Source organism: Dromaius novaehollandiae, chromosome 2, assembly GCF_036370855.1.
Source record: "Dromaius novaehollandiae isolate bDroNov1 chromosome 2, bDroNov1.hap1, whole genome shotgun sequence".
Lineage (NCBI taxonomy): Eukaryota > Metazoa > Chordata > Aves > Casuariiformes > Dromaiidae > Dromaius > Dromaius novaehollandiae.
In genome coordinates this window covers 40271168-40292787 of record NC_088099.1, presented here as the reverse complement: position 1 = coordinate 40292787, position 21620 = coordinate 40271168, and the positions used below count along the sequence as shown (strand labels likewise).

Genomic DNA, 21620 nt, shown 5'->3' with positions numbered 1-21620 from the left:
AGATGTTTTGTTTTGACTTAAATACATATACTTTTTTTTTCAGTTCCTTAACTAGTTGTATTTTGCTCCCCTGAATATGCAACCTGGTCATCAGAATTTAAGCTTTAAATATTGAAACTGTTTTTTTAACTTTAGGATTGTGTTCCTATGTAATTCCTTTTTAGATATGAAGGGAAGAATTTGATGTTCTGTGCAGCCATGCACCTTTTGTTTGAGTCTCTTTTGCACCTCTGTGCTAAGTACTTACAGTAAATATCTTTTCTGCGTAGTTCCCAACAAGTAAAATAAATGGTGACTAACAAAATGACATGACATGGTATTGTCATTTAGTGTAGGTTTCTGTGTCATCACATATGTAGAGCAGTACTTGGTGCCTGAGTCACATCTGCATGTGCAGCCAATTAGAAGACCAGAATGTAAGACAGCAAAGTTTGAAAAATACTAGCAGGAAACAGGGGAAAGATTTGAAAATGATGGAAAAAATGAATCCAAAACAGAAGTAACACGAGGCATGGAAATAACAGAAACTGTGACAGTGTTGGGGGGGAAGAGGAGAGGGGCTTGACTGAAAGAGACAGAAGAAAAGCAAAATCAAACCAGAAAGGTAGGTGAGGTGTGTTTAGCAAAGAGTCTGAGGAGGAGTAAGAGGGAAGTGAAGGGGTAATAATCACAGAAAAATAGTTAGTAGAGGGAGGGGAGGACAGGAGAGTTGCAAAGGTATATTAGGATATCGGAAGAATAAGAGAAGCAGGATGGAAAAGGACCGCCCTGAAGAACAGAGGAAATCTTAGGTGCAGTCTGGCATCCACTGTCAGGTGAAGATTTATAGGTGGTGTTTTCCTTTTCTCATTTATATGGCTGGTGTGCTGATATGTATTTTCACTTGTTCCATTTTAGATATTTCAGGAAAGCTTTTTGTTTGTTCTTAGCAGAGAAATCTTGCTAGCTGCAGCTCAGGTATGCCTGGGCTTCTGAAACATATTGTAAATATACTGTCCATTATGAAGAGCAGTGTGAGGTCTGCTATATCTTGGTATAATTTACAGTTAGCTCCTAATTGTCTTATTTCAGTGTTTCAAAACCAAGTAGTAATTGCTAGATTTTTTTGATCATTGCTGTATAGTGATATTACAGATTGCTTTTAATTAGGTTTACTTGAAATTAAGCTAATGATCTTTCATTTCTCTTACAAGTTCAGTATAAATATGACATCATATCTACATGACTTTAACGCAATAGGAAACTTTCTGGATTTAAATGCTAAGGGAAAACCAGAAAAAATTCAAGGTGATTGTGAGAATTGGGAAGGAAGTGTTGGATTCTCCATCTTTTAATCTTCAAACCCAGTCTAGGTACTCTTCTGGAAGATGCAGTTTATTTGGGGGTGGAGGGGGACAGATTGAGCTCAGCAGGGAGATGGGGAGCTGCGGTGTCAGTGTGTGTTGTAAGAGGTGATCCAATCGTCCCTTGTCCCCTGCGCAAAAGTGTCTGGACAGAAGGAACGGGTGATTCTCCCTAATTATGGTGTCTGTTGAAGCTTCCCAGCAGACAGGTCCTACCCTTTTTCACATGGGAGGACACTGGCCAACATGTTAGTTAAGGACAAGAGGTTGTGAGTTCAGAGATATTTGGAGGTAAATGGAGAGCATCAGAAGTTTAATTGATTTGGATGTGTTTATTTCTTGGGAGAACAGAAAAGAAAGGAAAAGAGCCCTCCTCTGTTTAAGTACTCAAACTGCTAAACCTACATTTAAACAAAGCACAAGAAAAGAACCCTGTTCTGAAATCCATATATTGAGCTTAAAGAACTTACAGAAGTTTCTTTATACCTTGTCTGGTATAAAGTGGGTTCTAAAGTATTTTAAAATAGTGTCCCTGTCTCTAAAAATCTATATGATGTATAATCAATCTCTCTTTCTTCCTTTTAAGTAGTTTCACATATCAGCACTGAGCACAGAATAAAAGAATCCATGATTATTTAATCCAGCCTTCTTAAAACAAACACAGTCTACACCGCTACCATCTCCTTTGAGTCTTTTGCTATTGCTGTCTTGTATGCTACTCCCGTGGTGCTTAGCACTAAACATTGCACGCTATTAAGTATACCTGGGATAAATTCATTATGTTCTTAGTGCATCGTATTTAGAATTATTTTACATCCTGTGATATGGCAAAGCAGAAGCCTGAAATGACTTCTTTGCATTCTCCCCTTGCCTCTTTCAAGGGGAGAATTGCATTCTCCCTCTGCCCCCCAATTATCCCTTCCTTCAGATAAAAAACGGGTTGGTTTCATTCTCAGTTTTGATAACTGTCTGCAGGATGCATTCAACGAATTGAGTGGCATTGGTCATTTCTGCACTTTGCTAGCCATGTTTCAGCTAGCTAGAACTTAACTGCAAAAGACTAAGATTGGGCAGTTTCATAATGACTAATTTAGATCCTGAGGAAAGCAACAGTGAGGACTTGGGCAAAGCTCCCCTGTAAATTCTACTAGTAATTTACATTGTTTGATCTTTCGCATGCTTAAAAGTCAGTCAGCTAAGGCCTAAATTGAGAGATTGTACAAAAATGAACAGACTTCAAACTTAAGTTTTCTTTCAAATTACACACAGGCTTATTGCATAGTCTTCTTTAGGATTATTGAATAGTTTTGAGTCATAACAGCCTAATCTTGATTATTGGCTTCAAGCTACTTTATGCTTTCTAGTGAACTGCGGTTAAATCAGATTTTGTTACTGTATCAACTCTCTTTCTGTTTGCTTTTTTTTAATAAAAAAGACTAAATTAGCAATCATAATTTCCTTTGCCTACAACCCTGAATAAGCGTATATTGAAAAGTACAATGTAGTATTAAAAAAAAAAAAAAGGAGATAAATGAATGGCAGAATAAATAATTTATGCTAATGAAATTACTGCAATTAGTAGTTCCACAATGACCCTTTTAAAAGCCACAGCTGTTAATGTCAGGAAGTGCTGTCACTGCTGACCTTATCATAAGAGAAAGTGACAAATTGAAAATGCAGGGAAGACCAATCACCAAAGAGGTCTGTTCAGGAATGATTAGTGTTTTCTGAAAAACAGTGTGAATTACAACCAGCTGCTCCCTGGCTCGACGTGTCTCCCATGCTGTGCCATTTTGTTAAGCTTGATAACAAGTTATTTTGCCCCATTGAGACAAGTTGTCTCGGGCCACTTCCAGCTCTACCGCAACCCACTTCTTCCCTCACTGATTTACAAATGAAACTGTTGTTAGAGGGCTTTTCAGGGCCGCTGAGTAGAGACCTCTCATAAGGATCATGTTTAAGAAGGTTGTCTTTGCCTAGGAAGATCAGTAATGCAGGGTACGTGTGTATTGTGGACAATTAAAAAAAGTGGGGGAAAGGAAAGAAAGGCTGAAACAGATTTCTCTTTGAGGCTGCTCAAATCTACATCAAATGCCCATTCCTGCTGACTAGCCTTTCTTTTAGAAATTATTTTGGGGGGATATGTGATACAAGGTGAGTTTACGCAAGCTTTGCTTCAACAAACAATGTTCTGATTCTTTTTTCTTGTTTGTAACACAACTTATTTCTGCCTTCCCCATATGCAAAACATTCTTTATTTAGTCCTTATTTTAATTTCTGTTGTTGTAATCATGGGTGAAACAAATATTCTTTTAAACTAGCTTTTAAAAGTCACAAGAAAATGATGAGGTTTTTTACTGAGAAAAATAGCAAGTCTTTCTGCATCAACCTGATTGTAATATTAATGATGTAGGCTTAAAACATTTAACTGCATCAACAGACACTCATGAGCAATTTTTCCAAAGATCTCTGAGCATTATTGACAATGCTTTGGTAAATTATGTGTGACTTTCCTAAGAGTTGGTGTAGCTCATTTAATTCATATTAATTGATTTTTAGGCTTCCCTTGATTAATTGAACTGGGTTCATCTTGCACAGAATGCAATAAATAATCATTAAAATGAGGGAGATGTGACTCCACAAATTATAAAGTTAAGTATGCTAGAAGTCATAGAGGACAAAATGGAAGTTACTTCAATAATGGAGTTAAATAGGTTTTCTTAGTATTTCCCTGTTAATTTTACATGCAGTACTCTTGCTTAGACATTTATGTGAATATAATCCAGTAATATGGTAGATTTAGAAAACAACGAATCTGGAGATTTCTTATTCCAGCTTTATCCCAATGAAGTGTACTCTAAATCAAAGCAATGTAGTAGTGTTTTATATTTGCTAGTTCAGTTTTGGAAAAATTCAGAAAAGGTACCTTGGAGCTTTAGGCCTGGAACTACCTCCCTCCTGTGCCCTTCCGCCTTCTTGCTTATGTGGAGCAAAGGAAAACAGCATTCTACCTCTGCATTTTGCTCAGGAATATGTGACTAAAGGACCTTCTTGAACTGTTTTAAATATGCCTAGCCTATTTTGTTCATCATGTAGTATGTATAAAGGGCTTCCCAGTCTAACAGCTCTACTCTCCTTCCTGTGATGAGAATGAAACCTCATGCAGTACTGTGTGGTCCCTGCCACAGCCCACTCTAGCTGGCAGGAGGCTCCTGACTTGCACTTCCCTTTGCCCCCTCCCCACTTGCACAGGACTGCTCTGGGATCCCTTCTGCAATGCGCTGCATTTTGCGCTGAGCTGTAGGTATGTGTTTTGTTTTGGTGCACAAATGGCAGGTAGGGAAGAGAACCTGTCACAGCTTGGAGCGACTCTGAAGTACATTAAGTCATAATTACCTTTCCGATCAAAACCCACTCAAAACTGATAATTTCTCCTTGATATCCATGAAGCTGAGCGCTCAAAACCTTCACCAGAAGTGGATTTTCTTGTATGGTTGGGGCAGCACGTGTGTAAGTCAAGCCAGGTGCCAAGTCTCTCCAGCACAGGAACCTTGCTAATTTTCAGAAAATTCATGGTATTTTCTCTGCAGAGACTTAAAGTGATATTTCAAAAAGCACTCCACACTGGCTTAATGCTGCTCCCATACCAGTTTGTTAGTTTGTTGCTGACTTTGACAAGCACAGATAAGCAGGAACTGTACACCTTTACAAATCTCATTCGTGGAGTCCAGTTCTGTTCCATTTGAAACTAATGGCATAACTCCATTTGATTCTGAACAGGAATTTGATGATATATCTGAGGTATGTGGGGATCAGTGTAATTAGAGCAGCTACTCCCTATTGTATTTTTTTAACCTATATGGAGTTTTTTAGACAAGATTTCCAAAGGCAAAATAGCAAATTCCTGGAGCAGTAGCTCTGCATGTAACAGTATAGTGACTGATTTCATCACTATTTTTAGCTTTTAGGAGTACTTACTCAAAAAAAAAAAAAATTTATATTGAATCACTCAACTCCTATGGTGATGAAGACCTTATGAATACCAGCACAGAATTAATTAATTTGCTAAAAAGTTGACAGAGACGTATTCTGGCTTAATGTTTTTACGTGCTGACAAAATTACATTCTGGAGAGACTGAAGAATATTGTTATGAATGAGATGTCCTTAGAAGCGTAACCTTTTCTGGCATATATAGATATATTTAATTTTTGAAACATTTCTTTGCTCCTGTGCTTAAATTTGTTCTTGTTTCTTGGATATGTTCAGCCACTTATTCAGGACTCCATTAGCGATTTCATGGCTTATGCCCACACCAGTGTGAATGCACTGAGTGCCAAATACAATCATAATGAGAAGCAATACCATTACACCACTCCAAAGAGTTTTCTGGAGCAAATCATGCTTTATAAGATCCTGTCAGAGAAAAAAGGCAAGGAGATGTCAGAACACATGGAACGCTTGGTGAACGGCATACAGAAGATAAAGACAATGGCTTTTCAGGTAAAGTACGAAAATCGCAATCTTTTCTTTCATTCTTTATAAATAATGTGGGTTTTTTATTACTAATAAAAAAGAAAGTTGTCACAGCACCTTTTCATTGTATTGATTAGTTCTGATACGACATTTTTATGCTTCACTGAAATTACTTCATTTTGGAAACTTTTTTTTTATTTCACACAGGCCTCCTTTGTGCTCTTTAGCTGCCTTTGGAAAGAGGGGTCCCTCCATCAAAGCTAGGCTAAAGCCTAGGCAGAAAGGGAGTGTAGCAGGGCCACAGGTAAAGGTGGGGGGAAAAGAGTGGTAAGCACCACAGTAAAAGCCAGACCATGGTGAGAGAGGATGCAGTTTATGTATGTAGGATTTTGGTGCATGGGCAGTGACCCAGATGAAGGGTAACAAGGGCAGGAGTAACCCAGTGGAAAGCCTTTACATCAGTTATAATCTCCTTGTGGGCGTAGTCCCAGATAGCCCCTGAGCAACACTTCTGCCTACAGTTGAGTTTTACAGTTCAGTTTTTTGACTAGTCAGTCCACAAAGACAGAAAGGATAGTTCTGTTTTGCAGTTGCTGAAGACAAGCCATAATCCAGCAATTTCCCCATTAAAAAAAAAAAAACACAGTGTTTTATATAAAAATCTACAAATGAAATGTTCAGTTACAGTTTTTGGATAGCATTGCAGCTTGGTGCTACTCCGTGACAATCGTAACAGGACCCTGACTGGCTTATTCTCATTTCTCAAGCTGAAGGTCTGCAAAAACAAAGGGTCAACAGAAAGCATGATTTTTTTTAAAGTTTATTTTTAATAAGACATCCTATGCTAGTAAAACTTTAAAACACTCTGTTTCTCTGAATTGTTGTTTGACAGTGGCCAAAGGTAACTTGAATGTTTTAGGCATTGCATGCTATCCTAGTAGACACAGCTCCCAACCTGTGCTTAGCTTTAGCTCCTGTTTAGTCAAATATTTGAACACTAAGCCATTTTTCTCTCTGCAGCCTGGAGCTCTGCACAGCGATATCAAATGCAGCGCTCTTTAGTTTTTCAGAAAGAAAAAGATACAAAATCAAGTCAAATCAATTAGAAATGAAATGCAGGGAGAGATTTAGGGTTTTTTGTAGGGAACCTATTCATTTCAAAATGGACAAATTTTAAAAAGATAAATTTTGTAAGGTTTGTAATAGATTTCAGGAGTTCACCAACAAAGACCCCTTAAGACTTTCCACTTGCAGAAATTTGAAGCCCACTAATGTTTTTCTTCCCTGTTGTCTTATCACCTCTACCCAGATCAGGTTAACAACAGTCCCTTCTGATTAAAATATAGCTTCGTATCCTGAGTAGCTGCCAGATAAGATTCTTGGAGGGATACAGAAAAAAATAAAGAGGAGATATTTAAAATATATCCATTACATACGGAAAAGTATTGTCAGTGGATATCTTCATACGGGTTTCTGGCCTGGCAGGTAATAAATTGTTCTTTCAGCAAGCTAACAGGTAGTCTTTGTTAATCAGTGTCACAGTTTGGTTTAATCTTTCAGCAAACCTCTATTAGTATTACCTCTTCAGAGTGATCACTGAGCATTTTCCAACATGTCCTTTTGCTTTTATGCTTGCATCTTTGCCAGGCCCCGCAGCAGCTTGTTGTGCTGTGCTGCTTAAAAGATGTCTGGTTATACAGACAACCTCAGCAACTGGACAGACATAGCATGTGGCATCTCAAAGGAGCTGTGGAGTTTCTGGTGGGTGCAGTTAGACCATCCTTGTTTAATCCTTTACGTCAGCAAAATTCTGTGAGCTACAAACATGGAGCTGTTTTACAGAAACAAAATAAAAGGCAAAAAAGGAAAAGGTGACATTTTTAATACTGAGACCTGTGAAATGTGCATGAATTTTATTTTCAGTTTCAGCTTTTGGGGACACATATGATGTAATCTTTCAAGAATCATAGCTAGTAACCTTTGCTCCCAAATAATGCATTGCCTTTTGGCCTGTAGGCAGAAGATCTAATATCCAAACTTGCTTCTCAAGGGGCAGAACTGTAACTGAGAAATCAAGATGCTGAAGCTTTGATTGCGAAGACAGGGTTTCAGACTGAGAAAGTGAGCCAAGAAAAGGCCATTGCAGATGCAGAGGAGCAAAAGGTCAGTCTAATTCCCCCATTTAGTGCTGTTGAGCTATATTTAGCACAAAATAAACCTTTTTAGGTGAACAGTTTTGAACAACTTCCTCTCCAGGGAGCATAAAGTCAAAAGAATTATTATGCTTACACATGTAACAGCATTTCACACCGTGATCACCACTTGACCTTTCTTTACATTATGCCTTTTCCCAACCTTTTAGCTATTTTAATGAGATGAAGGAGCAATAAATACTGGGCTCATTCAAGCATTTAATGGATGTGGATCTTAAGAATCAGACCTATTTGTAATACAGTAAAGGTCAGGGAGTCATCTCTGAGCACTTCAGATTTCTAAAGGCTTTAAGGTTTTCGGTAAATTGAACAACTCAATTGATATAGAAGTCCATTCCAGTATCTTGCAGTATTACAAGGTGTAAACCTCAAATTTTAAGATTATAATAGCATTCCTAATTAGATTTTTCATCAGTGTTGATCTTTCTCCTTTTTCTTAGTTCAGCATATTAACATCAATCAACTTTCATATTGGAGATAGAGGTTTACATGCATTAGTCCTCACCACAGCTGGATAAAAATGCATAATTTTATCTAGACTCTAAACTTCTAACCTACCATAGAAAGTACATTTTGAAATAAAAATTAATATAGAATGCTATAAACTGAAGTTCCTCTGCCTTAAAGCCCAAAGGCCTTATTCAACTCTGGCATTTTGCTACAAAATCTAATGTATCTTGTATCTTTTATCAATACTACAGAAAGAAAATTTTAAATGATTCACAATAGCTGTTGACTCCTGATTTCCATATGTGAAAGCTTCAAGTTACTTCATGTTAGTGTTGTAAATGGTTATCAGATCCTGATGAATGGGGAAAACTACACCATCCATGAGCAACCAAAACTTCATCTTCTCCTTGTCTTTCATTCTCTTTTGTTTTGCTTCTTAAAGATTTATTATTATTAGATGATATTTAGTACTTTTAATAATGACCTTGTGTCTTACCTTAATTTTATTGACGAAAAAGAGATTTTTGCCAATGGTATAAATAAAGACTGGATCAGAACCTTTATATTTCTCTAGATGATGCTAATTATGAATTCAGCCTTTCACTGATGCATGTCTTACATAGGACCTAGAAAAATTTCTGCAAAGTTTGAAGTCAGAAGACTGCAGTTAACTAAATTTGCACAAACTGGATCAAAAAGCTCAGTGTCTTACCAACTACTTTTCAATGGTGCTTTTCCTCTATTAGTTCTGTATGCTTCTGGTAAATTTAGGATGATCGAGAAATGCCCTTAATACAATTCAAATTACTTTATTAAGCAACTAGGTGAAACACAGAGTGATTACTGTAGGATAATTGCACCTTTGGGCCACTTTGTTTCAGGGATGAGGCTCAGCTTCATGCCACTAACAATTACCATACTCCCCTGTTCAGTGCTTTATTGCACTTCTGAAATGTTTTCATTGGAATGAAAGTGTCATTTTGTGCTACATTAATCTAAAGCTATTTCATAAGGCTGAAGATAGTTTCTAAATGTTAATCTTCTTCTGTAATTTTTGTTATAAAAAATCAGCAAATAAGAATTCATCTTCCAGCTAAATAGTTTGTTAATACCCTTCATAATTGCTTAAAAATGACCACACGTTAAAAAATTATTTAGCTTTCCAGTTCTGTAGGTTTCAAACTGAAGTATATAACGGTGTTGTGAGTTTTGCAGTATTTAAGCCAGTAAATGCCTTGGAGGTATCACCTTAGAGTGATGTATTACCTAGGAAGAGATGAAGAGTGGAAGTTGCTTCAGATCATACTCACGAAGAGAAGTGGGGTCAGTTCGGATGCCCCATAAATGTGGCAGAGTTGCATATCTGTACAGCAATTAACAAGGCTCTGACTATGAGCGTCACTCTGCTAAGATTTTAAAATAGTGGGCCATAACATTGCTGTCATTTTGCTGGCAGTTTGTATGCTCTGAATGATGCCCTCCAGAGTGGTTTACAGATAAAGATACATATGCCATTGCCTTCTAAAACAGGGTCCTATCCCTTCAGAGAAAGAAAACAAGCAGAGCATGTGTAGATATGCAGTTGACACTAGTTGAGGATAGGAACAAAGATGGATCCAGACTGACCAGCTTTTTTGATTTATCTTCCTTAGCTGAAGTACATTCTTTATTTACATGGTATATTTGAGCCACTGTACTCATGGTCTGATTGCTAAGGACACACTAAAGAACACACTGCTTCCAGCCTTTCTAGCAATTTAGCCATCATTTAAGAGCTCTATACCATAGGAATTACTGATGTCACAGGGACAAAATGTCTGAAGACAAGGATGAAAAGTTCCTTGGTCCCCTTTTGTGAGGGGGAGTGGATTTGAGGAATACCTTTCTAAACCTTATCTGCAACCTGTTCTGTTTAATTTTTCCTCCTTTAAGAAAAATGAGCTTGTCCCATATTTTCTGTGTGCATCAACAAGCCAAGAAGTAAACATAGGAAAAAACAGATACAGAACTATAACATTTGTGTGACTTTAATGGAAAATACTGTGTCATGTTAGAAGCACTATGTAATGTACATGCAATAAGTGTTCACATACTCACATCCTTAATAACTTTAAAAGAGTATCTTAGTTATAGATTTAAACTTTTTTCCTTGTAAGTTAATTTCAGTAATTTAGGTCTCAACCATGTGTAGAGCAAATATAAGCCAAAACAATATGCAATATTTAATTTTAAAAATATGCTGCAGCTAAGATGCCAACCAATAAGCATTGGGAATTTCATCCTAAAACTTCCACGACTTCTGTTTTGGACTTGTCCTTCACAAGAGATGGGGAAAAGATTCAACTTTGTTAGTAACTTGTCATTTATAATGTACTGCATGTTAATTTTTAATCTCTGTTCTTTCCTTGGATAATGTCTGTAAGTGTCCCATGTAATATGTGTATACATGGAAAATGCCCCCAGACAATTGTACAAACAAGTTTAGTAAGGATATTAAATTATTATCAGGGCTTGTTACTGCCAGTGCCTATTGCTTGATCCAAATATTAACATTTTGATCACTGTAGTATCCTCTTTCTCTGTAATTAAACTTTGTTTAAGCAAGACCTAACATGAAATGTTTGCATGAGAAACTATTCAGCGTGAGGTACAAAGATAAAGACCAACCAAGTATAACTGACTTTAGCTCTATGCAATGCATCCTTAAAAATGTGTATGATAATGTTCCAAATATGCAATTGCAGATGATACAGAAATCCCTCCATGGTTAATCTACTGGATAAACATGTACCAATAGAAACATAATCAGCTTTAAAACAGATAATTAAACCATATCAGAAAGTTGTGCAGGCACTCAGATTTCACTTAAACCTTTTGCTAACTAATGTTAAGTCACTGATCTAAGTCACTATTAAGCCAAAATAAGAGTTTTGACAAATCTGCTTAGATTAATATCTAATTAGTTTCCATACCTGAAATTAAAAAAATACAGTATTTCCACATAGGATATCTCCTTTCCTTCTGTACTCTGTATATAGTTCCAGGCTTGGAATACAGTAATTAAAAGAAAAAGAGAAAAGTAAGTTTACCAAAAGGTGTAGGCTATTTTGACAAATCTGATGTATTCCACTGGTTAGGGAAGACTACAGTATGTCACTGGAACTGGCCATTGGCTCCATGGTATTTTCTCTGAGTATTTTAAAGGGGGAAAATGGGGGAGTGAGAAAAATAGTTTTGGGTCTCAAAATCCTACTGAAAGATCCCTGCTTCATCTCCCCCATACATCTCTTCACTTAGCACTAGCTTCTGCATTTGAACATAGATTATTAAATGCTTATAGCTTACCTGTTGAAGTGGCGTAAGCTATTGCGTTCTCTGCTGTATTCGATAGCCCCTCAGAAGTAACAGACTGTCCTACTATTCCCCAGCTCTTTTTGCAAATGCCTTACCTGGTTACCTGCCCTTGATTACTAAACCTCTCATGTTTGCATCCTGTGCTACAATATTATATAGAATTCCTACCAGGAGTCCTTCTGAATTTCTTGTATTTCACTTAGTGGTCACCAGGTTCCTGTTGGGAACGAGGAGCATTTACTATCACAAGCTTACAGGCTCCTCCTTTTTTCAAAAGCACCTGTACAAATACATTATTTTCACATGCATACAGACATGCTTGATCTCAATCTGGTGGACAGGTGCATCTACCAGGACAGTCTTCATACTCTCAATTTTTCAGCAAGAGGAAGTTGAAGGCTTAGCTGAAGGAAAAAAAAAAATGAAGAGGATATGTCTGTTGCTCCAGTAAATATATATTCCTCTTCTAACAGGCATACCTCTCTTTTATGTCCTTAGATATCAAGATTGCAAAGAAAGCATTGCTTGCAACATTTTGCACTGTAGTGTCCTAGGCAAGAAGGAAATTGGGCATCACACAGAATCTGTTAATCTTAAATCTGTTATGTAGTTTATCATACCAGTAGTCTCACCGAAATGAACAGGAATTGCATAAAGCTGTCACATAGCCCTGTCACAAAATTGTTGTGGTAGTGTGTTGTGCTTCATTAGTCTAAAGGAGAGAAGGCTATGCTAATTAATAGTCTATTAACCAACCTGTAAGGTTTTATTGTCTTACAAATGCTGATATGGTCTCTGAGAGAGCCATCTTCCTTTCAGCTTTACACTGGTGAATACTTCCAAAATTGTGCTGAAGTGCCATACCTGTTTTTATTAGTAAATCAAAATAAAAACATCATCAGGTTAACTATACATTCATCTAAAATGATAATAAGGTGAAGTTGTGGAGGTTGAAATCAGAACAGCCTACGAAGAAGAGAATTTGAAATATGAATATTTCAAATATAAACCATTTTCAGCAGATAAAGCATAGGTAGCTGCTTCTTGTTTTTTCAGTATGCAAAAGTGAGCAGTGGAGTATGATGGAGGATATCATGTTGTTATAATAACTCAGATAAAGATTTTCTGTCATCGTACAGACATTTGTACATAAGTATAAACAAAAACAATTTCTGGTATACCAATCCAAAATTATTTAGTTTCCTACCTCTTCAGTTTACGTATTCATCTCTTTTATTCACAATATGTGTTTTCTCCGCAAAGGTGGGATTCAGCAGGTTTCCTCCTCCTATCTTATGCTATTGTCCTTAAAAGGGCAGAGCAGCATGCAGAGATGCTTCCTGATTCAGAGCAGCAGGAAAAAAGGAACATCGTATACCAAATTTACACTCTGGCCCAATAAGAATAAATGTGATCTAGCTACCCACATGTTAAACTGATGCTTCTGCAGAAACAGTGGCGGCAATATGAGGCCATAAATTACTCAAAAGCGTGTTAACTTCTAATGATTGTAGATCACTGATCTGCCAGCACAACCCTCTATCCCTGGCTCTTTATCACAAGGTGTAGCTCCTTACTGTGTACAAGGCTTCACTCCTGAGCAGCTGCATGTGTTAGCTAACTGAGAGCATATAGGAGCTTTACTGAAGCAAGCAGTGGCTGCGTGATGGAGCTCCTGGTACTGCAAAACTCAGCTGTCATTGAGGATTCGGCCCACCAGCTCTTCTGTAGTGTAGTGGTATAAACAGGAGATGTTAATTCTCACAAAGCAGAACAGGTGGTGTCTAGAACCAGAAGAAAACCTGCCCAAGTGTCAGTTGTAGATGGTTTTTTTTGCAGAAGATGAAATATGGTTTTAAAAATCTGTTTGCATATGCAGACATCAGAATGCAAACAGAAGTGCTTAGTCAGCTCTGTTGTGATTTACAGTCTTAGCTTTCAATGTAAATCTTAAGCTTCATTGTTTTAATAGGTAGGAGAAATCGAAGCAGAAGTATATCTGAAGCAGAAAGAGTGTGAAGATGACCTGGTGAAAGCTGAACTTGTTACAGCAACCTTAGGTACACTTAATAAGGTATGGTTTTATGTCTGCAAAAAAACCCTTCTTCTTTGTTCAAATATTTCGAACCTATAAAATGGTCATTCCAATGCCAGGAGTGATCAAACTTCCAACACCTCCAAGCAGCATGCTCTAAAGTCACAGGTTGGCTGCTCTTGTACCTGACCTGGTATTACACTTCCCATTGGCCTGCTTTGCAAAGTTGCAAAGAGGATCTAGAGCAAAAGAAGGGCTGTGTTTTATTTTTATACATGAGCATTTTTGACAAACAAAATATTTGGTAATAGGATCCCAAACAAGCAATGGTCTTCAAAGAGCTGAGAGCTGTACTGTGGTAATCAAAAAGCTTCTGTGGTACACATCTGCTGTTGTGTGCGTATGCGTGGCAAAATTCTGTACCTGTTTCTCTGATCTTCTGTTTTAGGTCAGTCTTACAGAACTGAAAGCCTTCACCAACCCTGCAATGACTGTAACCAATGTTACTGCTGCAGTAATGGTTTTACTGGCATATAAAGGGAAAGTGCCCAAAGAACGAAGCTGGAAAGCTGCAAAAGTCTTTATGGGAGACAGTGATCAATGGGACATCATACACTATCTGAGAAGAGAGAGGAAAAGGATAGTAAAAAATGAGAGCCAGAGTAAATTACAACTTCATTTTCTCTCAGTTTGAACTTACAGGGATGGGATTTGATCCTGTGGTCTTCTCTTCCATGTAGCTTTGGTGACAAACACAAGCCATCCTGAGAACCATTGGGGTTTACTAATTATTTGCAAAAACAGAAGTCAAAGGGAGAGAATTTTGTGACATCTGTCTGATCTCTGTCAAATTCCTGAAATGAATCTTAAAATCACAAAATGTATCTGTGAGGATGAATGCTTTAGGCCTTTTGGGGAAATTATGTTTTTACTTTGAATTGCATAACACTTCCAAAACAATAGGCTAGTACAGGATTCAAGTTTTGCATTTGTGATAAAATTGGAGTTAGTTTCTGATTCTCTGAAATGGAAAAGGATTAATACACTGGAGCTTTTCTTCTTGCAGGTTGATGACTTCTTACAAGCTTTAATCAACTATGATAAGGAACATATTCCTGAGAGTTGTCTAGAAGTTGTCAAGGAACATTACTTGAAAGATCCAGATTTCAACCCAAATTATGTTCATACAAAGCACTTTGCAGCAGCAAACTCTATGCCTAGGTTATCAATATAGTGAAGTTCTATATGTATATATTCTATATATATCAATATGTTCCTCCCTTGACTGGGGGAGTTGAAAGAATTTTTGTTGTTGAAGTTTGTGATTATTTTGGCAAATTCAGTTCAGTGTTCTGGGAAAAATGCAACAGCAACCACAGACAATGGGAAATATTTAATGCTTAACAGTATGCACATTTGTATTTATTTTTAGTAGAAAGTGTAAAAGAGGTGTGGCCATCCCCGTCTTTTCAATTGCCGTTATGATGCAGCAGTGGGGAAATACCCTGCTCCATATGTACACACTGCACTTGAAGTGTCCATCTGAGCCTGGCTCTCTAGAGTGTAAGATACAGTGTTGATCAGCTGTGATTTTCCTGAGTACATGGCAGCAGGATTACTCTGTTCATCCTAGTGTGATGGCAAGTCATCATTTAATTACCAAATGTTCAAAAACTATTCAGTTTAGAAATCTGTTCGAACTTAATGCCTGTATGGCTTCCATCTATATTCTGATACCATAAAAATGATGCATATAAATTAATTTCAGTTGGAGAGGAGACCCACTTGAGGATATGTTCAGTTCTGCTTAAGACATTCTTATATAAGCTATAATCAAATCTTCTGTATTCTTTAGGTAAATATTGAAACAGATCTCTGCATATTTCACTATTATGTAGAAAGATGGCTTATAAAACAAATATATTTTGTGAGAGACCAACGCAATTATCCAAAAGTCTTTCATCAGCAGTCATTTGCAATTTTAATAATGGATGTGAGACCAAACTTTTGTCTAATAAACCTGTGTTGTATGCCTTTTTCAAGGTGTATTGTGAGGTACAGCCAAAACGTTGTGCATTAGCTCAGGCAAATGCTGAATTAGCAGCAGCTACCAAAAAGCTAGCAGCAATCAGGAAGAAGCTTCTTGTAAGTACTGCCTGATTAATGAGCATTCTTCTCTAATATCTTGAGCCCATTTAATTGGTTTGCAACTAGCTCTGTTGCAAAGTATAAGATCTGTCTAGAGGGACAAACTGATTTTATTACTCCCTAGCTCAAGTATTAAAGATACGGTTGCATTATTACTATTTTTCCCATAAACCTTTCAAACATTTGGCATTTTTGGTGGTAGCACGTGAGGCTATTTACAAGAAATGACCAAATTTCCTCACAACCCTCCAGATACTTGATAACGAATAGATTAGTCAATCAAAATTACCATTGATACAAGTAACTAGCTATGATTTGTGCTAGCTATATATGCTAGTTGACTATATGGGTAATGACCTTTTGGAGTACAGGAAAAACTTCCAGAAAAGGTTTTGGAACCTCATGCTCATCTATGTTTATGTTTGTTATTAATCATATCATAAAAATGACACCAAATCCCCTTTGATTTTTCTGAAAGAACTCCAAACATATATGCACATGTTGACACACACGAAAGTTGGAAGTGGAAACTACAGTTACAGTTTTTTTACTCCCAGCTGACTTTTGAGTTAATGATTGAACCAAAACTGTGTTTACCGCCAAGTATCTTTTGAAGTTTTCAGAGGTGTTATTTGTTGTTGTTTGTTCATTATTCATTTAATGGAGCAACCCACAACACAAAGTGCTCTTGAAACAGACAAAGACACCTTGTAGTATCTTGGGAGATGGTGGGTGGAAGGAATTTGTTTACTTTACTTTACTGCAAGCTAATTACCCCAACTTAGCAAACAAGGCTTTAGACAGTTCAGAAGGCAAGGTCTTCATTGGTTTTAGAAGGCTTTGACTTGACTTAAGATTTTTTTGTTAGTAGTATTCAGACCTGACATCTCACAACTTCAGATAACAAGCAATATATGAAGGTTAAGCAAATGGAACTTATTTGTATTAAGGGGATTACTCTCATTGTCTTCTCTTAAGGTATCCATTAAAAGACTGGGCAAGATTTGCTCTTATTGAAAGTCTTTAGAAATTTGAGAGTTCAGGTATCAGTGAATTTCATTCTTTACTTCACCAGTTTCCTGTTATTCCCGCTATTAACCCCGTATCCAGCTTTCCTTGTTCTGAAGCAGATGAAGATTTAATGGTAAACAAAGACAGCTTTTACCATCTCTCTTCCTCTTCTGTCCCTCTCTACCTCCTGTGCACCCTTCCCCCTACCTCCCCCCAGAAAACACCAACTGGTCGAGTATATATTTTGCCCCATATGATACTGCCTTAGCCTTGGAGTTCTCTATTCAGATCAAAGCTGTATCTGCCCTAGTAAACCTTTTATATACAATAAAATATAGCTTTACTGAAGATCATTTTATTATTTGACTGATCTAGACAGATGTATATTTATTAAGAATTGCAAGTACTTTTTGTACAAAAATAGCCTTTTAGTGATTTTTTTTTTTTAATACGCAGCAGCCACCCCTGAATCTCATGGTGTCTTCTGTTTATTTTTTTAATATATTCTTCAGAGAACTGCACTGATGCTTCTCTGTTCCTTGACTGACAACAATTCAAAGAACCTTTTCATATTTTAAGTGTTCTTTCAGTTCAGTAAGGTTCCAACTTTGAATCTAGCCCTGTCTCTTTATATTTATTTACTTCCTCTTTCATCTCTTCGTGGATTTTTCTACAGGTCGTTAGAAGTAGGTTTTTTTCTCAGATATGCTGAGTTCCTAGTAGGAAGAATTCTGCACCACAGACTAAGTTATGGTTCCCTCTGCAGTTATCTGTTTCCTGTGTTAGGGCAACAGTGGTCACATTGTCATTTAATATGAATATTTTGCTTAACTACTTTATAAAATCCATACTGCATGTTCAGCCAGGCTTCCTTTTACAAAGCCAGAGGATTCAGTTAAAACTACTATTTTTATAACTGATTCTTAGTTATAGTGAATGGTTATGGTGAATGTTTTTCAGGAACCATAGGTATAATTTTTGATTCTACGGGAAGTATTGTAACAATAATAAAGTCCAGAGTTCATGAAGCTGTTGAATGCAGAACACTATAACTGGTAAAATTCACTCTTGATAAATGCAAGATAATACATACTGGAAGGAAAAACCTGAACTGTTCATGATCATCTTGATCATTGCTTATTAGCCCAGGGAAGAATATCTGGCTGATTGATTGTGGGGAGTTTGAAGGAGACTTCTGTTCAAATTCCAGCTGTCAAAAACAAAATGTTCAGCTGTGTTAGGAATGGGATGAAACCCAACACAGAGAGCTTCAGTGCATAGCCTCAAGAGAAAGCTTCTCTGCAGGAATGGCTATTTCAGTTGAGAAAGGCCATAAAGAATTAGGTGGGATTCAAAGCTAGGTAACAAGACTAATTTTGGGGGAGAATATACCAGAGACTGAAATTGTTTACTGACTAGAGAAACCAAAATGAACATTATGAAATGAAAGGATAATGAAAAGGCAAGAAGCAACAGTCACAAGTTGTAACGAGGGAAAATCTGATTGGATGTAATGAAAAAGCTCTTCACCATAAGAGCTCAGTTAAGCACTGGAGCCTACCTAGGTAGGCTGCAGAAGTTGCATTCTTGGAGATTTTCAACCTGATCAGCCAATCAAGTTGAAATTATCTCAACCTGATCTAACTTTGAAATTAGCCAAGTTTTGAGCTGGCAGTTGGACCGAGTGACCTCCAAAGATCCTTGTAACCTACATCATCTTATGATTCCAAAAATAAAGCAGAAATTCAGCTCATACATCTTGCATTTAGCTTGTTTCTTGTAACAGAGCTGTGACTGAGTCCATAAACTTGAAGAAATTGAGAAGGGATTTGATTTTTATTTATGATGTATCCAGAGGTATGAAAACAATTTTGAAGCTGAGCAAGAAGCTTAGAAAACTTCCATAATTGAGGTCTTAATCCATCCTTTAACTATTGAGGATTGCTAGTAAAATTTTTTTGAGGGCATATTATTTCTTTTGGAAAATTCTGTGTTTGCTTCTCATGGTCCACGTGTTGTATCTCATGTCTGAGGAAGAGTGTACAGTCTTCATTTTCAATGATTCTGCTATGTAGTCTCCAAACATTCCATTTCAAAAGCTTCAGTTACAGTGCAGTTCTTTGTAAAGGCAATGCAAAACCTTAGAGTTCATGCAAATGTCTTACAAATTCTAGCTAGCAATGGTATTCTCATCTAGTTTGTACTGCTGCTTTCCGTAAGTGAGGTGATTTAGGTTACTCGTTTGCTCAATCTGCTTACCTACACATATGCTGTATCCAAATGGGATATATTGTACATAAGTTTACGTACACCTGGACTCACAATAATTCATGCAGCTATTGTACTCATAGAAGGGAAAGGATGTCATTTGTTGTTCGCTGCATGGATTTAAACTATGGGTTTAAAGAAAAGATTTGAAAGTGTTTGAATCAACTTAGTATTGATTACATGTTTAACTTGTCTTATCTGATAGTAGTGTGCCGAACTGGAAATAATTAAGGTAGCTATAAGAGTGCAGTACATACCACCAAGACACATATATGTAAAAGTCAATAGTTGTTTCCCCAAGACAGGCAACTAGAGAAAAAAAAATTTTTTTTGCAAGTTAGAGTACAACAGAGCTTTAAACAACCTAAGAATCGTAGAAGGAAGTTTAAGCTTCTTGAATTACAAGAAGTTGGGGTGTGACATCCACTTTATAAAATGCAAACCCAAGAAATTTGAACTACAAAGAACTGTATAGCTAAGAGATGCATCTCCTCTGGGATCCAGTCTTTGTGACCCAGTTTCCGTACCTGTGAAATGTTAGAGGATGATGAGAAGCCAAGTTCATTAGTAAGTTTCAGTAGGTGAAACTCTGCAGATTGGTAGGTACCGAATAGGATTCTTTCCTCTGCTTTTTGACACATCTGATGCTCATTAGTTCCATGAAATCAAACACTTTGGTTTTGTTTTTACCCTAGTTATAGCTAGCACTTCAGAGTGTTTCCACTAAGCTTTCTGGACTCAGCGTAATTCACCGTCATTAGATGGTGAATTAGTTCAGACATCAGCTCTTCAGTCTTATGTTTAAAATGAGCTTGAGTTCCCTAGCTGGAAATACAGTCTTGTGTTAATTCGCATGTTAAAGGATACGATGTTCAGCATGACTTCCCATTCATTGGAGACAAAGACTGTTATGTTACAAGGGTCATATTAACTGTGATCAGCTGACTGAAAGATTCAGAACAAAATCTTGTCTTTTTGCTGACATCCATTAGAGTTAGCATGAAGTGCTATGTAAATATTCACCAGTTGTCTTCCACTTTTCCAGAGAGTTTTACATCTAGCAGGCTTTTATCTAATCCATTTTTCCAACCACAATATCTTCTTGATTTGCTTCTTCATTTAACGTCTGCATTCAGTATTTTCCAACCTGAACCTCTGCACTATGCAACTAGTTTCAGCTGGTTAATATGTGTGATTCACTGTATAAGGGAATCTGGATATAAAGAGAAGAAGGCAAAGTTGTGCTTCTTCTTGAAAAACTGTACAATGTGGGCACTTCTTAGTGACAAGTGTCTTGAATTTATTTGTGTTAGCTGTTGAAAACTCTCTGTACCCCACTAGCCTGTGAAAAGCTTCCATTCCTTACTTCAGTTGTATCCTTCCATTGCCCATAAAAACAAGCAATCCAGTTCTCTAATGTTGGACCAATTCTTGATGTACATACATTTTATATCTCTCTATCTGGGCTGCACACCAGCTGGATCCAATCTGCAAGAAATTTCCATTTCCAACTCTTCCTCAGATGAGATAGATATGTTGTGCCCTATCAGCCATCCTCTGGGAAGCCAAAATTCTTTTAAGCTTGTACAAGGCCAATATATACAGCCCACAAGAAGAACGTACTCGACCAGTGTAAACTGATTTCCATCTGCATCAAATTAAGCACTACAGAAAAAGAGAGATTTTTTATGTCGTTTATGAACACCAGCCTTTCAGTGATCCTCTGTATTCTGGAGCAAAACAAATTGAATTAGAGCAATGGATCAGTTACTCTTCTATCTAGTCTCTTTTTATTTATTGCATTGAAGTGGCATTAAAGTTTTTCTTATCGTTATCCAAACATCAATCTGTATCTTCAGTGGTCTCCTATCCTTCCGTTCGTTCCTTGGCCTTTTCCTTTCTGGTCATTTATTTGCCTGTCTCTTTCCCGTTTTCTTCTGTCCAGTTTTCTGAAGAATAGATTTGAAGATAGAGTATCAGCTGTTAGTGATCTCTCCTCCTGCATTCATGGATGTTCTGTGACCCATAGTTCAGGGGGGTTTTTGGAGGGGGTGGGGGGGAGAGAGAGAGGGAGAGAGAGAGAGGTTTTCATGGCCAGCAATTTTCAGTAATGATAATCGGTGCAGCTGTTAGTAATCAATAATACATCTTCAGCCTAGACAACACATACATTTGTCCATCCACTCCAACAGTTGCTACCCAGTTTTGGTAAATGGATAGAGGAACAGGTTAGGAAATAGAAAAATATATTTCTTCTTCAAGAGCAAAATTAATTTTCAAGCATTTTGATTGAAATGGAATCAGAATTCCATCTTTAAAGATAC

The 21620-nt window shown here is 37.2% G+C and overlaps 1 protein-coding gene across 1 annotated transcript in view; it reads left to right on the top strand.

Moving 5' to 3' along the window:
* DNAH11 (dynein axonemal heavy chain 11) overlaps positions 1 to 21620 on the top strand; it is a 154524-nt gene that overhangs the window by 85435 nt on the left and 47469 nt on the right. Inside the window, 7 exon segments of the mRNA XM_064505461.1 lie at positions 5611 to 5844; positions 7834 to 7980; positions 13807 to 13908; positions 14318 to 14446; positions 14921 to 15073; positions 15868 to 16014; positions 20638 to 20732. Of these exon segments, the coding sequence (XP_064361531.1) occupies positions 5611 to 5844; positions 7834 to 7980; positions 13807 to 13908; positions 14318 to 14446; positions 14921 to 15073; positions 15868 to 16014; positions 20638 to 20732 (1007 nt within the window).